Source organism: Triturus cristatus, chromosome 2_2, assembly GCF_964204655.1.
Source record: "Triturus cristatus chromosome 2_2, aTriCri1.1, whole genome shotgun sequence".
NCBI lineage: Eukaryota > Metazoa > Chordata > Amphibia > Caudata > Salamandridae > Triturus > Triturus cristatus.
Genome location: NC_140582.1, coordinates 22,034,585 through 22,055,318, shown reverse-complemented (window position 1 = coordinate 22,055,318; position 20,734 = coordinate 22,034,585). Strand labels below are relative to the sequence as shown.

Below are 20,734 nucleotides of genomic sequence, written 5' to 3'. Positions count from 1 at the left end.
TCCGTGAAGGACTCAAGCCAGCTGTTGAGGTAGGGAAAGACTGGTACCCAGAATCTCTGGAGATGTGCTGTGACCACAGCTATCACTTTCATGAACACTCGAGGAACACTGGTGAGCCCAAAGGGGAGCTATGTGAACTGAAAATGCTACTGGCCCACCATGACCCGCAGGTAGTGCCGATAGGTCTGCAGAACGGGTATATGGAAATAGGCGCCCAGCAGGCCCAGCACCACCATCCAGACTCCAGGGACGAGGGCAGACAAGACGTGAGTCAGCATGAGCATTTAGAATTTCTCCTTCTGGAGAAAGCCATTGAGAGAGTGAGGTATAAAATCAGACAAATTATGTTAAAAAAAACACCCTGCAGGTCCAAAGCCACCATCCAGTCCCCGGCCTACTAGGCAGACTGGACTTGGGCTAGCGTAAGCATCTTGAACTTATCCTTCCACAGGATAGCGTTGAGAGGGCGAAGATCCAAAATAGGACGATGGCTTCCGTCCTTCGACAAAAGGAAAGAGTGTGAGTAGAAGAGTTCCTACTTTTAGGGCCAGAACCTTCTCCATGGCCCCTTTGGACAAAAGGGCTTGCATTTCATGTCATAAGACATAGAGACGCCTCTCCGTCAGCCCCCCTGTTAGGCAGAAAGAAAGGTAAGGGCATAGCCTCGGCAGACATTTTGTAGGATTCACTTGTCCATCGTGATGGCATGCCACCCTTGGAGGAAATTTAGATCCTGCCTCCGACAGGGTGGCTGTGTTGCCGACAAGGACACACTACAGTGGTTTGCATTTGCGGCAGCTGGAGGGGTGGGAGACTCCGCTGCACATTGTCCATGCTACCCTCTTGGTCTCTGAGACCCATGGCCTCGTCCACAAAATGTCTGAAAGCCTGGTGTACTGGAGGAGAGGTCTGGCATTGACAGATCTGGAGAACTCTACTGTCGCCATGAAGGGGTGGAAATTGCTGGTGAAACGGTCTTGTGAAAGAAGGCAGGCCCAAGAAACGCTATATGGCTCAGCTCTGTTAAGAGCGCCAAGACTGAGTACACTTTATCCCCAAAAAGAACAAGATCCGTCAAAAGGCATGCTCATAAGGGTGCCTGGACATGCCTGAAGAAACCTGTGGTCCGTATTCAGGCAGGATGGAGGAGAGCCACACTGGATCATGGCATGTCCGAAGTAATCAGTCTTGTCCAGTCCTGAATGTATTATAAATGTCACACATCACAACCGTCAAGAATAGCCTGCATGAAAGATGCCCGAAGGTCGTCCAGAACCACCAGTAAAATCTGACCTATCGCATCACAAAGGGTACGGGAATAATGGCCGGGGAGACAGCTATCATTGACTGATCATAGAACAAGGCTCCATGAGGAGAAAATTATTTTACCAAAAGTCTCTATTCATCCGGACTCATGGTTAGGTTGAGTGGTAGGAAAAGCATTCGGATTGACCCTGCGTACGTTAAAACGTCTTTGGAGGACACTGGGTTATCCGATCTTTTTTTCTCCCCTGCATCTTTTCGGGGTTGTCCTAAGGCTACGCTTAGAAAGAAGCTTCTGGACAAGGTTACCGTAGACAGGAAAGCTGTAAGTAAGCAGAAGCCTAAAGTATCAATGCTCAATCAAGATCTATAAAGCGCGGCTAATTCATGCCCTGAAGACTTATTCTTACTGCCAGGTCCTGAGGTTCATTCGAACAATCATGTCACTATACGGGATGGCACCTATTATTATTTAGCCTCTATTCAAAACTTACTTTATTTTGTTCTGGCTACCCAACGAATTGTTTTTCGGTGTGAGGCCTGGCCCCCTGTCCTTGTGATGGTGTATCCAGCCAGTTAAATTAGCATATTGTGTTTTTTGCCATTTCTATACGACATCCACAGAAAAAAAATATTTTACCACTTTTTCAATTTCGCCAGTGCAGACCAGCGCTTTTCTTCCTTAAGCAACTGCATTGTCTTCTGGTTTGTTTTTACATGGAGAGTTTTATATGGCAAATGATAAAACTAAGGCGGGCTGCAGTCTGCTGTTAGATTTTAGGTTGACTAAGCACAGTTTTATGAATTGCACTACTTTGTGTGACCTCTCGTTCAGGAGCTCCGCGCATCAGCAAACTTTTGGTGCAGTACGAGGAGTACAAGCGTGGCGCCCCCCCAAGCAGAGGTATTTCCATTATGGACATTATTCAAGCGAGGGGAGAGAGGAGGCGGCATTGCGCTGCCTGATAAGGGCACAAATCAAGGTCTCAGCGGGATCATCATTTCCAGGACGTTTGCGATGGAATGCAGCCCAGCGCCAAGAAATTGGGGACAATATCGCTGTCCAGAGTTCCACATCACTTGTTTTGGAAACCTCATGTGGACTGCATGTACCATCATGCATTGGACCTGGGATTCTAAGCGCAACTAACACACCTGCCTGAGAGAGGAGGAGCTTAGAGTCTACTTCAAAGGGAGTGGTCTCTGAAGCTCACGAGGAAACATTAGCCTGTGGGACTGGCACTGATGACGGCCATTCCGGCCAGAAACGCGTCTGCCATGGATGTTCCACGATCTGCAGAAGTGCTTTTATATGCTGAATTAAATCCTGTTTTGTGCCCAGAGCATGTGTCCCGCTGATTTCATTTCAGATCAGCAATTCGTGGTGAAGTATAGTCGGGTTCTGCTGATACCGACAGGGGCACGCCCTCTCGTTCAGGAGCTCCGCGCATCAGCAAACTTTTGGTGCAGTACGAGGAGTACAAGCGTGGCGCCCCCCCAAGCAGAGGTATTTCCATTATGGACATTATTCAAGCGAGGGGAGAGAGGAGGCGGCATTGCGCTGCCTGATAAGGGCACAAATCAAGGTCTCAGCGGGATCATCATTTCCAGGACGTTTGCGATGGAATGCAGCCCAGCGCCAAGAAATTGGGGACAATATCGCTGTCCAGAGTTCCACATCACTTGTTTTGGAAACCTCATGTGGACTGCATGTACCATCATGCATTGGACCTGGGATTCTAAGCGCAACTAACACACCTGCCTGAGAGAGGAGGAGCTTAGAGTCTACTTCAAAGGGAGTGGTCTCTGAAGCTCACGAGGAAACATTAGCCTGTGGGACTGGCACTGATGACGGCCATTCCGGCCAGAAACGCGTCTGCCATGGATGTTCCACGATCTGCAGAAGTGCTTTTATATGCTGAATTAAATCCTGTTTTGTGCCCAGAGCATGTGTCCCGCTGATTTCATTTCAGATCAGCAATTCGTGGTGAAGTATAGTCGGGTTCTGCTGATACCGACAGGGGCACGCCCTCTCGTTCAGGAGCTCCGCGCATCAGCAAACTTTTGGTGCAGTACGAGGAGTACAAGCGTGGCGCTCCCCCAAGCAGAGGTATTTCCATTATGGACATTATTCAAGCGAGGGGAGAGAGGAGGCGGCATTGCGCTGCCTGATAAGGGCACAAATCAAGGTCTCAGCGGGATTATCATTTCCAGGACGTTTGCGATGGAATGCAGCCCAGCGCCAAGAAATTGGGGACAATATCGCTGTCCAGAGTTCCACATCACTTGTTTTGGAAACCTCATGTGGACTGCATGTACCATCATGCATTGGACCTGGGATTCTAAGCGCAACTAACACACCTGCCTGAGAGAGGAGGAGCTTAGAGTCTACTTCAAAGGGAGTGGTCTCTGAAGCTCACGAGGAAACATTAGCCTGTGGGACTGGCACTGATGACGGCCATTCCGGCCAGAAACGCGTCTGCCATGGATGTTCCACGATCTGCAGAAGTGCTTTTATATGCTGAATTAAATCCTGTTTTGTGCCCAGAGCATGTGTCCCGCTGATTTCATTTCAGATCAGCAATTCGTGGTGAAGTATAGTCGGGTTCTGCTGATACCGACAGGGGCACGCCCTCTCGTTCAGGAGCTCCGCGCATCAGCAAACTTTTGGTGCAGTACGAGGAGTACAAGCGTGGCGCCCCCCCAAGCAGAGGTATTTCCATTATGGACATTATTCAAGCGAGGGGAGAGAGGAGGCGGCATTGCGCTGCCTGATAAGGGCACAAATCAAGGTCTCAGCGGGATCATCATTTCCAGGACGTTTGCGATGGAATGCAGCCCAGCGCCAAGAAATTGGGGACAATATCGCTGTCCAGAGTTCCACATCACTTGTTTTGGAAACCTCATGTGGACTGCATGTACCATCATGCATTGGACCTGGGATTCTAAGCGCAACTAACACACCTGCCTGAGAGAGGAGGAGCTTAGAGTCTACTTCAAAGGGAGTGGTCTCTGAAGCTCACGAGGAAACATTAGCCTGTGGGACTGGCACTGATGACGGCCATTCCGGCCAGAAACGCGTCTGCCATGGATGTTCCACGATCTGCAGAAGTGCTTTTATATGCTGAATTAAATCCTGTTTTGTGCCCAGAGCATGTGTCCCGCTGATTTCATTTCAGATCAGCAATTCGTGGTGAAGTATAGTCGGGTTCTGCTGATACCGACAGGGGCACGCCCTCTCGTTCAGGAGCTCCGCGCATCAGCAAACTTTTGGTGCAGTACGAGGAGTACAAGCGTGGCGCCCCCCCAAGCAGAGGTATTTCCATTATGGACATTATTCAAGCGAGGGGAGAGAGGAGGCGGCATTGCGCTGCCTGATAAGGGCACAAATCAAGGTCTCAGCGGGATCATCATTTCCAGGACGTTTGCGATGGAATGCAGCCCAGCGCCAAGAAATTGGGGACAATATCGCTGTCCAGAGTTCCACATCACTTGTTTTGGAAACCTCATGTGGACTGCATGTACCATCATGCATTGGACCTGGGATTCTAAGCGCAACTAACACACCTGCCTGAGAGAGGAGGAGCTTAGAGTCTACTTCAAAGGGAGTGGTCTCTGAAGCTCACGAGGAAACATTAGCCTGTGGGACTGGCACTGATGACGGCCATTCCGGCCAGAAACGAGTCTGCCATGGATGTTCCACGATCTGCAGAAGTGCTTTTATATGCTGAATTAAATCCTGTTTTGTGCCCAGAGCATGTGTCCCGCTGATTTCATTTCAGATCAGCAATTCGTGGTGATATATATATATATATATATATATATATATATCAAAGCTCCAAGTTGCCCCCTAGGCATAGATGCACTCCACACCAGGTAGCAGTAAGCCATTTATTGGTAAAGAACAGCAACAGCATGCCAATTCGAAATTCCAGCTTCTTGTCGTCGATTTGCCTGACGCGTTTCAGTGCCTTTAGCACTTTCCTCAGAGGCTCGACAGTCTTGCAGGCACAGCGGAACCACAGCCATTAAGTACACAGTTCCCGCCCTCTGATGGGCTGCTCCGTTGAGCAGCGTGTCCTTATGGGTCATGTAGTCCGCAAATGAAATCCCAAATGGGAGCCTGAATTGTTTGCTGGTGGAAAAAGTTTAAAGCCCTCAGATGTGCCTCAGCATGCCTTATTGTTCATTGATCCACACCCGATGTTCCACAGAGCAGCTCCGTGTGATACGAAGCTCGTGACACCCAGTTTTAGCAGGGTGGTGCATCTATCACGGCTGGGCTGCCGCGAAAAAATCAAAGCTCCAAGTTGCCCCCTAGGCATAGATGCACTCCACACCAGGTAGCAGTAAGCCATTTATTGGTAAAGAACAGCAACAGCATGCCAATTCGAAATTCCAGCTTCTTGTCGTCGATTTGCCTGATGCGTTTCAGTGCCTTTAGCACTTTCCTCAGAGGCTCGACAGTCTTGCAGGCACAGCGGAACCACAGCCATTAAGTACACAGTTCCCGCCCTCTGATGGGCTGCTCCGTTGAGCAGCGTGTCCTTATGGGTCATGTAGTCCGCAAATGAAATCCCAAATGGGAGCCTGAATTGTTTGCTGGTGGAAAAAGTTTAAAGCCCTCAGATGTGCCTCAGCATGCCTTATTGTTCATTGATCCACACCCGATGTTCCACAGAGCAGCTCCGTGTGATACGAAGCTCGTGGCCCCCAGTTTTAGCAGGGTGGTGCATCTATCACGGCTGGGCTGCCGCGAAAAAATCAAAGCTCCAAGTTGCCCCCTAGGCATAGATGCACTCCACACCAGGTAGCAGTAAGCCATTTATTGGTAAAGAACAGCAACAGCATGCCAATTCGAAATTCCAGCTTCTTGTCGTCGATTTGCCTGACGCGTTTCAGTGCCTTTAGCACTTTCCTCAGAGGCTCGACAGTCTTGCAGGCACAGCGGAACCACAGCCATTAAGTACACAGTTCCCGCCCTCTGAAATTTCGAATTGGCATGCTGTTGCTGTTCTTTACCAATAAATGGCTTACTGCTACCTGGTGTGGAGTGCATCTATGCCTAGGGGGCAACTTGGAGCTTTGATTTTTTCGCGGCAGCCCAGCCGTGATAGATGCACCACCCTGCTAAAACTGGGGGCCACGAGCTTCGTATCACACGGAGCTGCTCTGTGGAACATCGGGTGTGGATCAATGAACAATAAGGCATGCTGAGGCACATCTGAGGGCTTTAAACTTTTTCCACCAGCAAACAATTCAGGCTCCCATTTGGGATTTCATTTGCGGACTACATGACCCATAAGGACACGCTGCTCAACGGAGCAGCCCATCAGAGGGCGGGAACTGTGTACTTAATGGCTGTGGTTCCGCTGTGCCTGCAAGACTGTCGAGCCTCTGAGGAAAGTGCTAAAGGCACTGAAACGCGTCAGGCAAATCGACGACAAGAAGCTGGAATTTCGAATTGGCATGCTGTTGCTGTTCTTTACCAATAAATGGCTTACTGCTACCTGGTGTGGAGTGCATCTATGCCTAGGGGGCAACTTGGAGCTTTGATATATATATATATATATATATATATATATATATATATATATATATATATATATAGATATATATAGATATATATAGATATATACATTTGAAGATAGGTGTTTTCATCATTTTTATGATTCTTCACAGAACAATGGTGAGTTTACTAAGTTGGTATACCACCATTTGGGATATGCATTCTCTGTTTTTATCCTTTTAATGAAATTATCCGTCAGATGTCAACTTCTTGGCATCGCGACCCTTGCATACTACTGAACGTAATTTTATTTTCGATCTGTACTATTATGCTGCAGAAATGCAACGAACAATGATTTTGACTCACTGACTGACTCTACTCTCCCGAATGGAATGTTGAGTAAAGAATGAAAGATTGGCAGGGGTACAACGATGACAACGCGAGACCTGACTATGGCGGTCCTGAACAGGGCTTGGTCCAAGTGCCCAAAAGGGCATCAGTGAGCGGCTCCTTGAATGATAAAAGAGGCTTATTGGGAGCCTGGCCATGCTGAAAAACGTCAGCCAAAACATAGGTTTTCACTTACATGGTTGGCAATTGTAGGTCCAATACTTCAGCTGCCCTTTGCATCACAACAGCTGAAAAAGCGCTTTCCTCTGCAGCATAACTCGGAAGAGACCCAAGGCCAGAATTCGGTGAAGTGTCAAGATGACTGGCATCCCAGAGAACTTCATACATTTTGTCCTCAACATATTCGGGAACATATTCTTACCAGTCATCATAGTTGTTTTCAGAATCCTTGCCAAATACATTTTGCGAAATCTGGACCCTACCATGTGGAAAGACATTGGATACATTTTGATAAAATATCTGGTCAAAGGCTAGGAAGATACTTAAGAAAAGCGTCTCCAGGCATGGAAAGAAAGAAACTGATGTCAGAGCGCATGGGTGGCACATATATGTGGTTATGCTTGTCAGTTCCGGAGTGGAACAATGTTGGTGTAGTGCCTAATGATGCAACCTTTCGGAATGCAGAGGTACTGCTTAAAAATGTCCAGATGCAGTCGCCAGAAGCCTGGGTAATATTCACAAGCTGAGGAATGTGGGGGTAGACGTATCCATCCAAAAGAATACATTATACACATATGTTAATTTTGTGTCATTCGTGTTTGCTACAACAGTTGCAGAACTCTTGAGCTTGATTATAAACTGTCAGAAGTAGAGGCCCTTCCCTTTTGGAGAACTGACAGGTATGGAAGTTTCTACACTTTCCTGATTTGGGTCGGACACTGGATCAGAGGACCTTTACAAATGTAGGAATCCAGATTGCAGATACAGACAAAAACACATTAGACCTTTCTATTAGTAGGGTTAAGGCAGGTTTTAAAAAGGTCAAAACATTCTGAGGCGCATTGCCATTGCCATGATGGGTCATGTCACTTTTGTTAAAATTGTGATGCTTCCACACTACATGATATAATGTGCAAGGTTAGTGTGCCACACCTTAAACACTATTATGATATCTATACTGTAGCAGTGGAAGCAGCAGACAGGTAAACTGGAGACTTTGCGAACAACAAATGAGAAAGCATTGCTTGTTCTCTCAATTTGGAGCTGTATTAGTGGGCTTTATAACTGCCATATGCGCCAGAGTGGTTGGGAGAAGCCGAATATACTGGAAAAGCTTTATTAGCATTTACATATGTCTGAAGAGCTAAACCAGTTGTTTATGCTGGTGCCAGAGACCCACGTGCTAATCTCCTAGCTGGTTAAAATAATGAATGCCTGAGAGAGGTACAGAGGGAGAGCAGCATTTCATGGGGAGATACACTGTGGGAACTCCCACTGTTGCTTAGGATGGAAAGAGATAACACAGTTTTGTGATAAAATCAAGGTAAGTTTCTTACTGTGGGGAAACTTTACAAAAATATTAGGCTCTTGGACTTTGCTACAGCCAAGGAATAGCTCAAAGTGTGGGTAAGGCAATTTCTGCTATACACATCAATAGCGACAGCTGCAAGTTTTAAGTTCAGGGAGAAGGGGCAGCTTTTTGAAGCCACACACGGAGTCGCCTATATTAGGTCCTCAACTGGATGTCAGAGGGACCTGAGGGGGGTATTACTGCTTTACAAAGATCAGAGGGCTGACTGTCGATAGCCCATATTACTGGAAAAATCCAAGTGGTAATTAGACTCTGAGGTAGTGTTAACTGTTAAAAAAGTATCAGGAGAGATTTTTAACTTTTACATAGAGTACACTTGACACTGGTATTCCTTTACAAGATATATCCAAAGAGACATGACACATGTCAGAGGAGACATTACCGTGCAGATTTTAAACACATGGTCTGGCAAAGCTGGATGAAACAAACATATTAGAGAGATGTCCAAAAAAGGGAAAGATAAAACAAAAATAGGCAGCCTTCTGTATGTCATTGGCATGAACGAGGAAAGCTATCCATTGGCTGCAGCAAACAGGCCTCTATGTGGGAGGCTGGCAGAATTATATAATGGATTGGGCAGAGGAACTGCATATGCTTGAAACTCATACAGACCCTAAAGTTAAAAATGAAATACAGTACAGAGAATCTTAGAGAAAACCACTACTGCCACACTTTGCCCACACCCATTTTAGAACACGCCTCTAAACAAAATCCCACTTAACATGAAACACCAGGAGTCAGTGAACATAATCTAAACTTACCTCCAGGCACAGTTCAAGTACACACTGATCAACATATACACTATTATCTTTTAAACTTAATGATAGCATGTAAAAAAGACGTACCTTTGGAAAAAGCACCTTTGTAATCCATTTCAGCCAGAGACATTTTAGACGTTGTTGGGTCCATTAAAAACATTTTTTCATTGTTGCAAAGTTGGAACTCTGTGTTCAGCGAGTACACAATAGGCACTGGACGGTTTGTTTGCTGGAAAGCTATCGGAATCAAAAATCTAAATAAAACAAAATAGACGGAAAATAATTTTCTAGACAATAGTAATTGACAGCAAGGATAATGTTACTGACCGAGTAAGCACCTGTTCTTGGCATGTAAACCTGTAGAGTCACATGCTTTGCATACTCCTGCCATCTAGTGTTGGGTCCGGATGTTTGCAATTTGTTTTTCTTCAAAGAAGTCTTTCCAGTCACGAGGTAGGCGACTCCGCTTTTCGGTGATAGTGCGCATGGGCATCGACTCCATCGTTACATTGTTTTCCCGCAGAGGGTGAGAATGGAGTTAGTAAGAGTAGAATTGAGATGTCCATGCGTATGTATATAAAGTAATAGAGAGAACTGCAACAGGTACAGGTACCCGGGGAGGCGGGTGGGCGCATGTGAATCTACAGCTCTACATGCCAAGAACAGATGCTTAATGGGTAATAAATATTATCTGTTCGAGGCATGTGAGCTGTAGATCACATGCTTTGCATAGACTATACAGCAGTATTCTCCCAAAGCAGTGGCTAACCTGTAGCAGTTGCAGTTGTCTGATAAAGTGTTCCAAGTACTGCCTGTCCCACATTAGCTTGTTGTCTTGTTAACACATCTACACAATGATGTTTGGTGAATGTGTGTGGTGTAGACCATGTAGCAGCCTTACAAATGTCAACTATGGGGATGTTTCCTAAGAAAGCCATAGTAGCCCCTATTTTGCGAGTGCAATGTGTTCTAGGGGGTATTGCTAAAGTTCTCTTTGCTTCTGCATAACAAGTCTGAATACATTTAACAATCCATCTAGCAATACCTGATTTGGAGATAGGATTGCCCTTGTGAGGTGAAGCAAAAGCAACAAAAAGTTGTTTAGTCTTACAAAATGACTTTGTTCTTTCTATGTAATATAAGAGGGCTCTTCTAACATCTAAAGTGTGTAGAGCTTGTTCTGCCACTGAATCTGGTTGAGGAAAGAACACAGGTAGAAATTTAGGGTTGGTACGAAGTACCACTTTACCTTTGTGAAGCTGGAAAAAAGGTTCTTCTATGGTTAGTGCCTGTAGCTTACACACTCGCCTCAGTGAAGTGATTGCAATGAGGAAAGCGATTTTCCACGAGAGAAATTGCAGTTCACATTAATGCATGGGTTCAAAAGGTGGGCCCATTAATTGTATGAAGACTATATTAAGATTCCACACGGGCAGGTGGAAGTCTTGGTGGTATAACTCTTTTTAGACCTTCCATAAAAGTTTTGATAACTAGTACTCTAAAGAGAGATAAGTGTTGCCTGTTTTGTAGATATGCAGCAAGATGTAAGTGGACGGATGTGTTAACTAATTCTGACCGCTGTAAGTGTAACAAATAACATATGATATTTTGTACGGAAGCATCAAGGGGATTGATGATGTTGTTATTACAATAGATAAAAAACGCTTCCATTTAGCTGTGTAACAAGCTCTTGTAGTAGGTCTTCTGTCCTCTCTAATAATGTTCATACAGTCTGGTGGAAGATTCAGATAACCAAACTCTATTACTTCAGGAGCCAGATCGCTAGGTTGTGTTCTTTGGGATCTAGGTGACTGATTTCTCCATGGCTCTGTGTGATGAGATTGGATATGAGATGCAACTTTTGATGCAGAGCTACTGGTAGCTCCAATAGGGTTGTGAACCAAGGTTGACGGGCCCATGTGGGGGCTACTAAAATCAGTGTGAGGGATGTTTGCCTGAGTTTCCTAACCACTAATGGAATGAGTGGGAGAGGCGGAAAAGTGTAGACAAATATCCCTGACCAGTTCATCCATAGTGCATTGCATTTGGAGAGCGGGTGTGGATACGTGAGGGCGAAGCTTGGGCATTTTGCATTTTCGTGTGTGGCGAAAAGATCTATTTGAAGAAACCCCAAACTTTAAAAGTATGGGAGGAGAACTTGAGGGTGAAATTCCCAATCGTGAATTTGCTGCCTCGGTCTGCTGAGGTCAGCAATCTGATTGTTTACTCCTGGAAGGTCTTCTTCTAGGAGTTAGATTTTGTGGTGTATGGCCCATTCCAAATGTCTTGAGCTAGGTGTGACAGTTGGAGAATGTGTGTCGCTCGCTGTTTTTGTATGTAATACATAGCTGTCATGTTAGCAGTGCGAACTAGGACAGCTTTGTCTACAAGGTGAATTTGAAAGGCTTTGAGCCCTAGAAACACTGCTAGCAGCTCTAGATGATTTATGTGGAGAGCTTTTTGCTTTTGACTCCACAAGCCTTGAATTGTGTGATTCTGCAGATGAACTCCCCAACCAGTGAGCAACGCGTCTGCTGTTAGTATTGTCTGTGGAACAGGGTCTATGAAGAGACATCCTTTTGACAAATTTTGCGGGTTCCACCAATGCAGAGAGTGAGGACTACGGCTGTTTACCAACACTAGATCGGCTACGAGACCCCGAGACTGGTTCCACTGACTTGCTAAGCATTCCTGAAGGGGACGCATGTGGAGCCTGGCCTGGGGAACAATCATGATGCAAGAAGCCATCATTCCCAGCAGCTGCATATACACTCAAGCTGGTAGTGAGTGATTGGGCTGAAACGCAAACATTCGAGCCTGAATATTGTGAATCCTGGCTGCATTGGGGAAAGCCAGAGCTTTTTGAGTATCTAAAGTGGCTCCTAGATAGTTTTGAGCGTTGGAAGGCTGAAAATGCGACTTCAACACATTGACTGTAAATCCCAGTTGGTGCAGTAACTGCAGTGTTGTGCTGGAGACACTTAAGGTACGTACCGGGTTTGATGAACCAGTTGCCCAAGTATGGGGAGACATGAATGTGGTGTCTTCGCAGGTGAGCAGCTACAACTGCCAGACATTTTGTAAATACTCTGGGAGCAGTGGTGACTCCGAATTGGAGTACCTTGAACTGGTAGTGCTGCCCCGCTACCACAAATCTGAGAAATTAGGATGTATTGGAATGTGGAAATACGCGTCCCTTAAGTCTAGGGTAGACAAAGTTGCCCTGCTATAGAAGTGGGAGCACTTGTTGAAGCGTCACCATATGAAAATGATCTGATTGTATGTAAATATTTAATTCTCTGAGGTCTAAAATAGGTCTGAGAGAACCGTCCTTTTTGGGTATGAGAAAGTACAGGGAGTACACACCCGACCCCTGATATTGTAGTGGTATGGGTTCTATGGCTCCATTCAAAAGGAGAGACTGAACCTCTTGATTGGGGAGGTGTAAATGCTCTGGTGACATTTTATGTGAATGTGTGGGAATGTTTGGAGGATTGTTGGTAAGTTTCAGGCAATTCCCAGAACGGATAATTCCTAGCACCCATTTGTTTGTAGTTACTGATTGCGAGACAGGTAGGAATTGTGAAAGACATCCCTAGACACGTGTTAAATGATCGGGAGGGAGTGTAGGCCAGTCAATATTTGTTATTTGAGGGGGAGGTGCGTGTGTTGGAACCTCTACCTTTCCCATTGTTGCCTCTGTATTTTCCTCTAAAGAAACATTTTGAAGCAGAGGGCTGATTGTTGTCTTTGTACGGTGTAAAGGGAGTGTCTGAAGAGATATTTTTGGACCCCCCCCACGATGGAAGGTGCACCGAAGAACCAGTTACTTACCTTCGGTAACGATGTATCTGGTAGAGACATAGTCTAGCCGCAGATTCCTTAACTCCGCCCTGACGTCGTCCACGGACATGACGTTCCTATCTGATAGAGACGTCTAGCCGCAGATTCCGTTAACTTAGAATATCCCCAGGCGTCAGACTGGATCCGGAAAAATTTCTGCAGCAGCACCTCTGCGCGCCCGGGGGGAGCGCTACCCGGCTCTGCCCTGACGTCGTCCACGGACATGTCAGCGGAGCCATATATGCCTCTCCCGGCGCGCTGACGTCAGTTTGCTTCTTTTCCGCGTCTGAGCGCGTATCCTGGAAAACCAGCAGTTCCTTGGCCTGGTTTTTGGGCCTTCTCAACACCCTCGGTGTCGTGGGAACAGTGTGCAATGCCTTCTGTCTTTAAGGCTTGTAAAGCCTGTACGCGTCAGATGTCTAGCACTGACCCGCACCTCATCTGTATGTGGTGGCTCGGCGTGCACCACGACTCCAAGGAGTGCGACGCCTGTCAGAAGATGAAGCCCAAGTCCCTGAGAGAGGGTCGCATGAAACTACTGGCCGCGCGGCTGGCCGGTCCAGGCCCTTTGCGTCGCCGCTCTCCCTCTCAGGATCGGGCCCGTTCCAGAGGTTGTTCCTGGGAACGTCGTTCGAAGGCAGGTAAGCGCAAGCACAAGCGTCAAGCACGGAGGTCTTCCTCCCGTACGCGTACTGCAGGCGCCCGCTCCTCTCGCTCTATGCCAGGTAAGGGCGCCCAGCAGTCGCTTGCTCCATACCCCCCCCTTTCCGGGTGTTGGAGCGACGCGTGCTCAAATGGAGGCTTATTCTGAAACACTCCAGTCTTACTCTAGGTCACCCCCTATCCCTGGAGCGCCTTCGGTCCCCAAAGATGTGGAAGCCCCTCATTCTGGGTCATCGCCGGCGGATTCTTCCTCGGCACCGGCTGTGTGCATAGACTCCGGTCCCGGAGCCGGTACGTTGCAGAGGGGACAGAGCCCAGTGGGACCTCCCAGTCGCCCGTCCAGCCCACCCCGTCAGTCTTTGCATAGCCCTGAGCAGCTTCATGCGTCCACGTCAGAGGCGATGTCCGACTTGCCCAAACGTGCACATTTTGCGGTGGGATCGACGTCAGACGGCGTCCAGGTCGAATCCCCTCTGGAGGTCGTCGACGTCCAGGCGATCCCGACACGGCATCAATCGACGCCGGTACCGACGTCGATTCCTCTTCCCTTGGTTGAGGTTGTTGCTCCTCCCGACTCTTCGGGCGGCGATAGGTCTCCTACACAGCGTCGGTCGACACCGGTACTAGCTATTACGCCTCCTCCTTTACAACATGATGCTTCCCTGGACTTCCCAGATCAAGGGCCCATGGTGCAAGTACCCAGTGTTGCCTGGCCTTCGGGTCAGTCTCCGGCTCCTCCACTCCTAATGTCTACTGGCAGAATTAGTCTTGAACCGTCTCCTACCGACGGTTTGTTATCACCTACACGGATGGCAACTGAATCTAGTGCTGCCTTCGCGCGCGCTATACTTGGGACGGCTGCTATACTCTGCTTTCAGCCTCCTATGGTGCCTCTACTTTCCTTTATTTGATCTGCTCCATTTAGAGCCTATCGAGGTAGAGCCTTTGCTACCCTTTGGGGACTCTTTGACATCCTGTATGGCACTTGGTCCAGACCCTCTTCCTGTGACCCTGCTGATCGGGTGTTTGCTCGTAGGCACCGCCCTGCTCCGGGTGATCCTCTTTGCCTGCCTCTTCACCCAACAGCTCAGGGCCTAGTTGTTCAGGCAGCTTTTAATTTACAGTCTTCACCCACATTGCCATTGTTACCTCCCACCAGGGAGTCTAGGTGGCTTGATGATTTTGGTCGCTGGCTGTTCGCCTCTGCCAGCGCAGGCGTCCGGGCTTTAAATACGGCCTGTGTGTTTGCACGCGCATCCTCAGCTCTTTGGGACTCAGTTGCGAACCTTTTCCCTTCTGTTTCAGAAGGGCCACGGGCAAAATTGCTTCGTCTTCTGCTGCATGGCAGGAGCATGGCACAATTCTCCCTTCGGTCTTCCCTTGATGCAACTGACTCTATGGGACGGGTCCTTGCTCGCACTGTGGCTTTACGCTGCCATGCTTGGCTGCGCGACAGTCGCTTCCCTGATCATATTCGGGGTGCCCTCAGAGATCTGTCGTTCAATGGGGTGGATCTTTTTGACCGCCACGCGGATTCGGCGGTCTCCCGTCTCTTGTCCAGGCTGCAGTAAATCTTGGTGCCATATTCTATGCCTCCTTTTACGGCACCCAATCTAATGTACTGGTTAGTTTTAGTGCCGGTTACTGTTCGTGGCTGGTTAGCCATTTCTATGTTCGTTCAGTACAGTACTTCTCTTGTTTTTCAGACCTCTGACTGTGTGCTTAGCCGAAAAGGACACCTCTACCGGGGATTAGCCTTACCCTATGTGGGGTATTTGCTGGCATTTGGTTCTGCCTTTGCCTTGGTACGCTCCTATGAAGTCTCCCCGTGGACATCCTGCTGGGTGCCACTTATTTATTCCTACAGTGATCCTTGTACAGCATTGCTCTATTGCATGTCTGGGTTGGTCCATCTGTGGTACATCGGGACCTGGCATAGGTTCCATGCCGTGCGGTGTATCTTGCACGCCTGGCGGGACACCTTGTTGTCGCAGTTTTTTCACAACTGACACCCTATTTGCCGCTGTGCGGCTTGCTTATTGGACGAACAGCCCCTTCTGGGTTTGTCCTCCAAGGTAGTGGATTAGCAGATGTTCTCTGCTGTGCGTGGTCATAGCCTCTTCTGGCCACTTACCCTACAGCGGTTTCCATAATCCCTGCTGTTTCCCTATGGGGGTTTCCACGCTGTTGCTTGGGTTCATGCTGTGCACTCTCAAAGGGGCGTGTTTTCCTTGGAATACTCGCTTTTTGGGGTCCGGGACCTTTACATTTGTCCTCACCTTTTCCACTGTCGTAACTAGTTTTTTCCCCCTACTCTGTCTTGCAGGGGACTGTTGTTCCTATCGGGCAAGGGGCATGGGTTACATACTGCTTTGGACATTGTCCTACTCAGTTTCCATATGACTGCGAGTAATTTCAGCATACTCTAGACTCTTGTTAGGTCAGGTTGTCATGGTTTTAAAATGTTTCCTCCTGCTCTATATCTGCTCTGTGTTCTTACCAGGCGGATCCGTGCAGACTCTTATTCATGCAGTGTCCGTGGTTCTTGGCCCGGTTTGCTTGTTCTGCCAGCTCTTATGTAGTGTCAGGCTTGTTTGGTGCCCCTTTTTGGGGCTGTTGCCTTCTTGCTGTTGTGCGCTTCTGGACTGCTCACGCTCCGCTTCAGGAGGTCCCTGCTTACTTCGTGTGGTTCCAGCATCCAAACGATATGCTTAGCTACCTTCTGGTAGGCTTAGGTGCCTTCCGGGCTTCGCTTTTGTTCATTGAGGCTTGACTGCTTGTCATCTACCCTTCTTACAGGTTGTGACACACCGCCTAAGTCCTGACGTGTCTTGGGCCTTCATACTACCGGCAACTTATGGCCGCGGATTGGCATCCTGCCACTGCTGTCACTTTTGTCTTGCTGGTGCAGGTTTCAAAAGGGCTCCTTTTCGTGGTTGTACATATTAGACCAGTGTGCGATGTCTCTGTCATACCAGTTACTGTCACGAGGTTTTGCTGCAGGCGACACGTTGCTTCGGCAGCTCTCTCTCAAACCCTCGGTTCAGATCCACTTCTTGCAAAGTCATGACCTTCCTTTTTCCTCCAGCATATCTAGTATATGTTTTCTTCCATGCAGGCACTTGCTGGATAAGGGTCAGCCTCTTGCCACTGCTGCCCCACGTGTCTTTGCAGGTGCAGGTTCTACAGTGCCCTTTTTTCCACTGTTCTGCTTGGTCGACCGGTAATTGCTTTTGCTTTCTGTCACCACCTCGGGTCCTCTGGATCCCTCAAACCCTTTTTCAAAGTTATAACCTCTCACCTCGCCATGGGCATTCTGGCTCTGGGCTTTCCTTCTTTCAACCCAGGAATACACAAAGGGGTTTGTGTACTGTTCTTAACGGTTTCTGGTGCCTTTGCCTCCCAGTGTTTTCCGCTCTCATTGGAGCTTCATGGTCTGGCGGTTAACTGCGCTACATTACTGTCTCACTATGGTTTGTCCCAAAGATTGACGGTGCTGTTTTACTCACCTTATGGACGACTAAGTTCTCTCGGGAACTTGGTGGGGTTCAGTCGCAGACCCGCCTCATCCATGGGTTTGGCATCTAGTCTAAGTTAAGGAATCTGCGGCTGTACGTCTCTATCAGATGAACGAGTTACTTACCTTCGGTAACGATGAATCTGGTAGAGACATAGTCTAGCCGCAGATTCCTTAACGCTCGCCCGTCCTCACTGTTCTGCGAGGACCTTTTCAGGTTGGGGTTTTCTATACTCGCCTCCCTTAGGGTGGCTTGCCCTTTTGCAAAGTGATATTCTCTCACTCCAACACAGACTGCTTTGTTCTGTTTCTCTGCTCCAGCCCGCCCATTCTTAAGATTAGGCGGTATGTTGATAGATCATGTGTTCTTTCCAGCCCTCGGCCTGGATTGTACGGTGTGAAATCTATTCACGCTTTTTCCCACCATCCCACTCTCCCCTTCTCCATTGCCTTGTGGTCTTTGCCACCCCTGCGGCCTTTTTTTTTGGCCGTGTACATTTATGGGTCTTGTATTGGGGTTGCAACGTCTCTTTCTGGTGACGTCTTGTGGTACCCTCTCCTTAATCTTGTGTTCCGGACTTGTTCCCCTTCAAAGGTTTCACTTTCTGGATGCGGACTTTCTATCCTCTGCCAGGCTGTTTTTCCACATCCTTGTCTCCCTTCAAAGTTGATTGAGCCTTCGCTCTTGCAGGGTGGCTCTTCAGAGCACTGCTCTGTCTCACCTGTCGATTTCTTCTATTTTTTCATCATTTTTGCACACTGTTCCCATATTCTCACAGTTTTTTGGCGATGGCTCTGCGTTCTAACGCGGAAAAGTTTCTCTTACGAAAACTGACGTCAGCGTGCCGGGAGGGGCATATATGGCTCCGCTGATGTCATGTCCGTAGACGACGTCAGGGCGGAGCCGCCCACCGGCACGCAGAGGTGCTGCTGTGGAAAATTTTCCGGATCCAATTTGACGCCTGGGGATTCTAAGTTAAGGAATCTGCGGCTAGACGTCTCTATCAGATAGGAACCACAACCAGAAAGGGACTGTAGAGCTCCCATAGACTTTGCCACGTCTGTGTCCTTTTTCATTTTCTCTAAGGAGGTGTCTACTACAGGACCAAAGAGGTTGTTTGGAAAATGGTGTGTTAAGAATAGAAGCTTAAACTTCTGGTTTGAACCCTGAAATTCTTAACCATGCATGTCTTCGTAGTAGCACGCTGGTTTTTAACAGCTCTAGCCACAGTGTCAGCCACATCTAACACGCACCTAATGGAAGAATTAGAGATGAGCTTTACCTCTTGCACTAGGTCTTGGGCTTTGGACTTATGCTCATCCTGCAGGAATTGGAGCAGTTGGTCCATTTCATCCCAATGTGCCCTATCGTACCAGGCTAAAAGGGCTTGGGTATTAGCAATGCACCAGTAATTTGCAGCTTGGGAAGCTACTCTCTTTCCAGAGGCATCTATCAGCTTAGACTCTTTGTCCTGAGGTGGAGCATCTCCTGACGTTTGAGAATTGGCCCGTTTACGGGCATTAGAGACCACTAAAGAGTCTAACAGTAACTGGCCCTTGATGAAAGCTGGGTCTGACTGTACAGGTTTATATTTATGGTCTATCCTGGGGGTGAGAATACGTGCACGAACAGGATTGTTAAAAATGTCATCCACATGTCTTAACATACTTTTGAGCATGGGTAGTGTGTGTGTGGATCCTTGAGAACTACTAAGCGTTTCAAAAAGGGAATCCTCCTCTAGGGATTCTTTATGTAATTGTACCTCGTGATATTCGCTAGCTCTGCTTAATAGCTCTATGTAACCTACATTGTAATCTGGTGGAGAAGGTTTAGTTTGATAAAAGTCAGGATCATTATCTGTGAGAGAGTCTGTATTATAATCCTTCCAGGGGTCTGCAGTTGGATGATCACTGCCGTATCCCCATCCCCCTGATCATCAGGTGTATGTGGTGGTGGGGAATTAGTAGGAGTAATGAGCAAATGCTGTGTTTCTGGGGAAGATGATGGAGGACGACGACACAGGTTAGTACCAACATGTTCCCTTTTTTAAAGGTATGTGATAAGCTTCTCTGATTCAGGTTTGCGCTTAAGTGGCAATTTGGTCGCAATATGTCCAGTTTTTGGATTAATGTAAAGATCCTTTTGTTTCGGGTACGGTTTTGAAGGCGGGATGCCGAAACGAGGCTGCTTTGGTGGTATCAAAGTATCTTTATGTTTTGGTGCCGAAGTTTTCGGTGCCAGTGTCTTGGATACGGAGGATTTTCGTTCCGTAGACTGTTTTGGCGTCAAAGGAGTTGGGCCTGAGACAGGTTTCGGTGTCGACTCCGAAGTTTTCGGCTTGGAGCCCAAATGTGGATGATTCTGAGCCGGAAGGCTTTGACGTATGTTTCGGTGCAGAGCCCGAAGGCGGGGCGTTGGAACATGTTCTCGATGCCGACCATGGCCCGAAGGCAAAGGTGGGACCGGAGCCATTTTCTTGGGCTCAGTTGGACTCTGGGGCAAGGGAGGATCGGTACTCACGATACACTAACCTTGCAGAATGTCTTCGTCCCCATCGGAGCCAGACTCGGAGAGGTCCGGAATGGAGCTTGTGTTCTGACTCTGCATGTCGGAACGTCGAGCCAGACGGTCGCAAAGCGTCTTCTTCGAGCATAAAGATTTACACGCGTTGCAGTCCTGTTTGTTGTGCTTTGGAGATAAGCACAAGTTTCACACTTTGTGTGCGTCGGTGCGCGGGAACTTCACGGAAGATTTTGATTGGAGTCCGTTCCATTGACTGCCTGGCAGACAGACACGGGTAGGCCCAGCAGCCCTCCATGAGTTTTCTGACCGTAAAGAGTTTTTGTATTAACTACGATACGCGAAATACGCGATCGAAAACAATATCGTTGAGGGTAAGTGGATTGCGCACGGAGGGAAATCCCAAGAAACGGTGCCGAACCGGAGCGCAGCAATTCACCTCCGAACCCGATGGCGGAAAAAACAATCCAACAATGGAGTTGATGCCCATGCGCACTATCTCCGAAAGGAGGAGTCACCTACCTTGTGACTGGAAAGACTTCTTTGAAGAAAAACAACTTGCAAACATCCGGACCCAACACTAGATGGCAATAGTATGCAAAGCATGTGATCTACAGCTCACATGCCTCGAACATAAACTTTCTGCCAGTAGCTGATATTATGGGCCTGATTTAAAGTTTGGTGGAGAAGGTACTCCATCGCAACTAGTGGTAAGTGA

General features: G+C 47.8%; 1 protein-coding gene across 2 annotated transcripts in view; it reads right to left on the bottom strand.

Annotated features, from left to right (window-relative positions):
* The window catches only part of FRAS1 (Fraser extracellular matrix complex subunit 1), a 1,553,355-nt gene that overhangs the window by 240,284 nt on the left and 1,292,337 nt on the right, over positions 1–20,734 (bottom strand). For both annotated transcript variants that reach the window (XM_085640947.1, XM_085640945.1), the window contains exon 24: positions 9,560–9,726. In XM_085640947.1, coding sequence (XP_085497073.1) covers positions 9,560–9,726 — 167 coding nt within the window. The remainder of the gene's footprint in view (positions 1–9,559; positions 9,727–20,734) is intronic.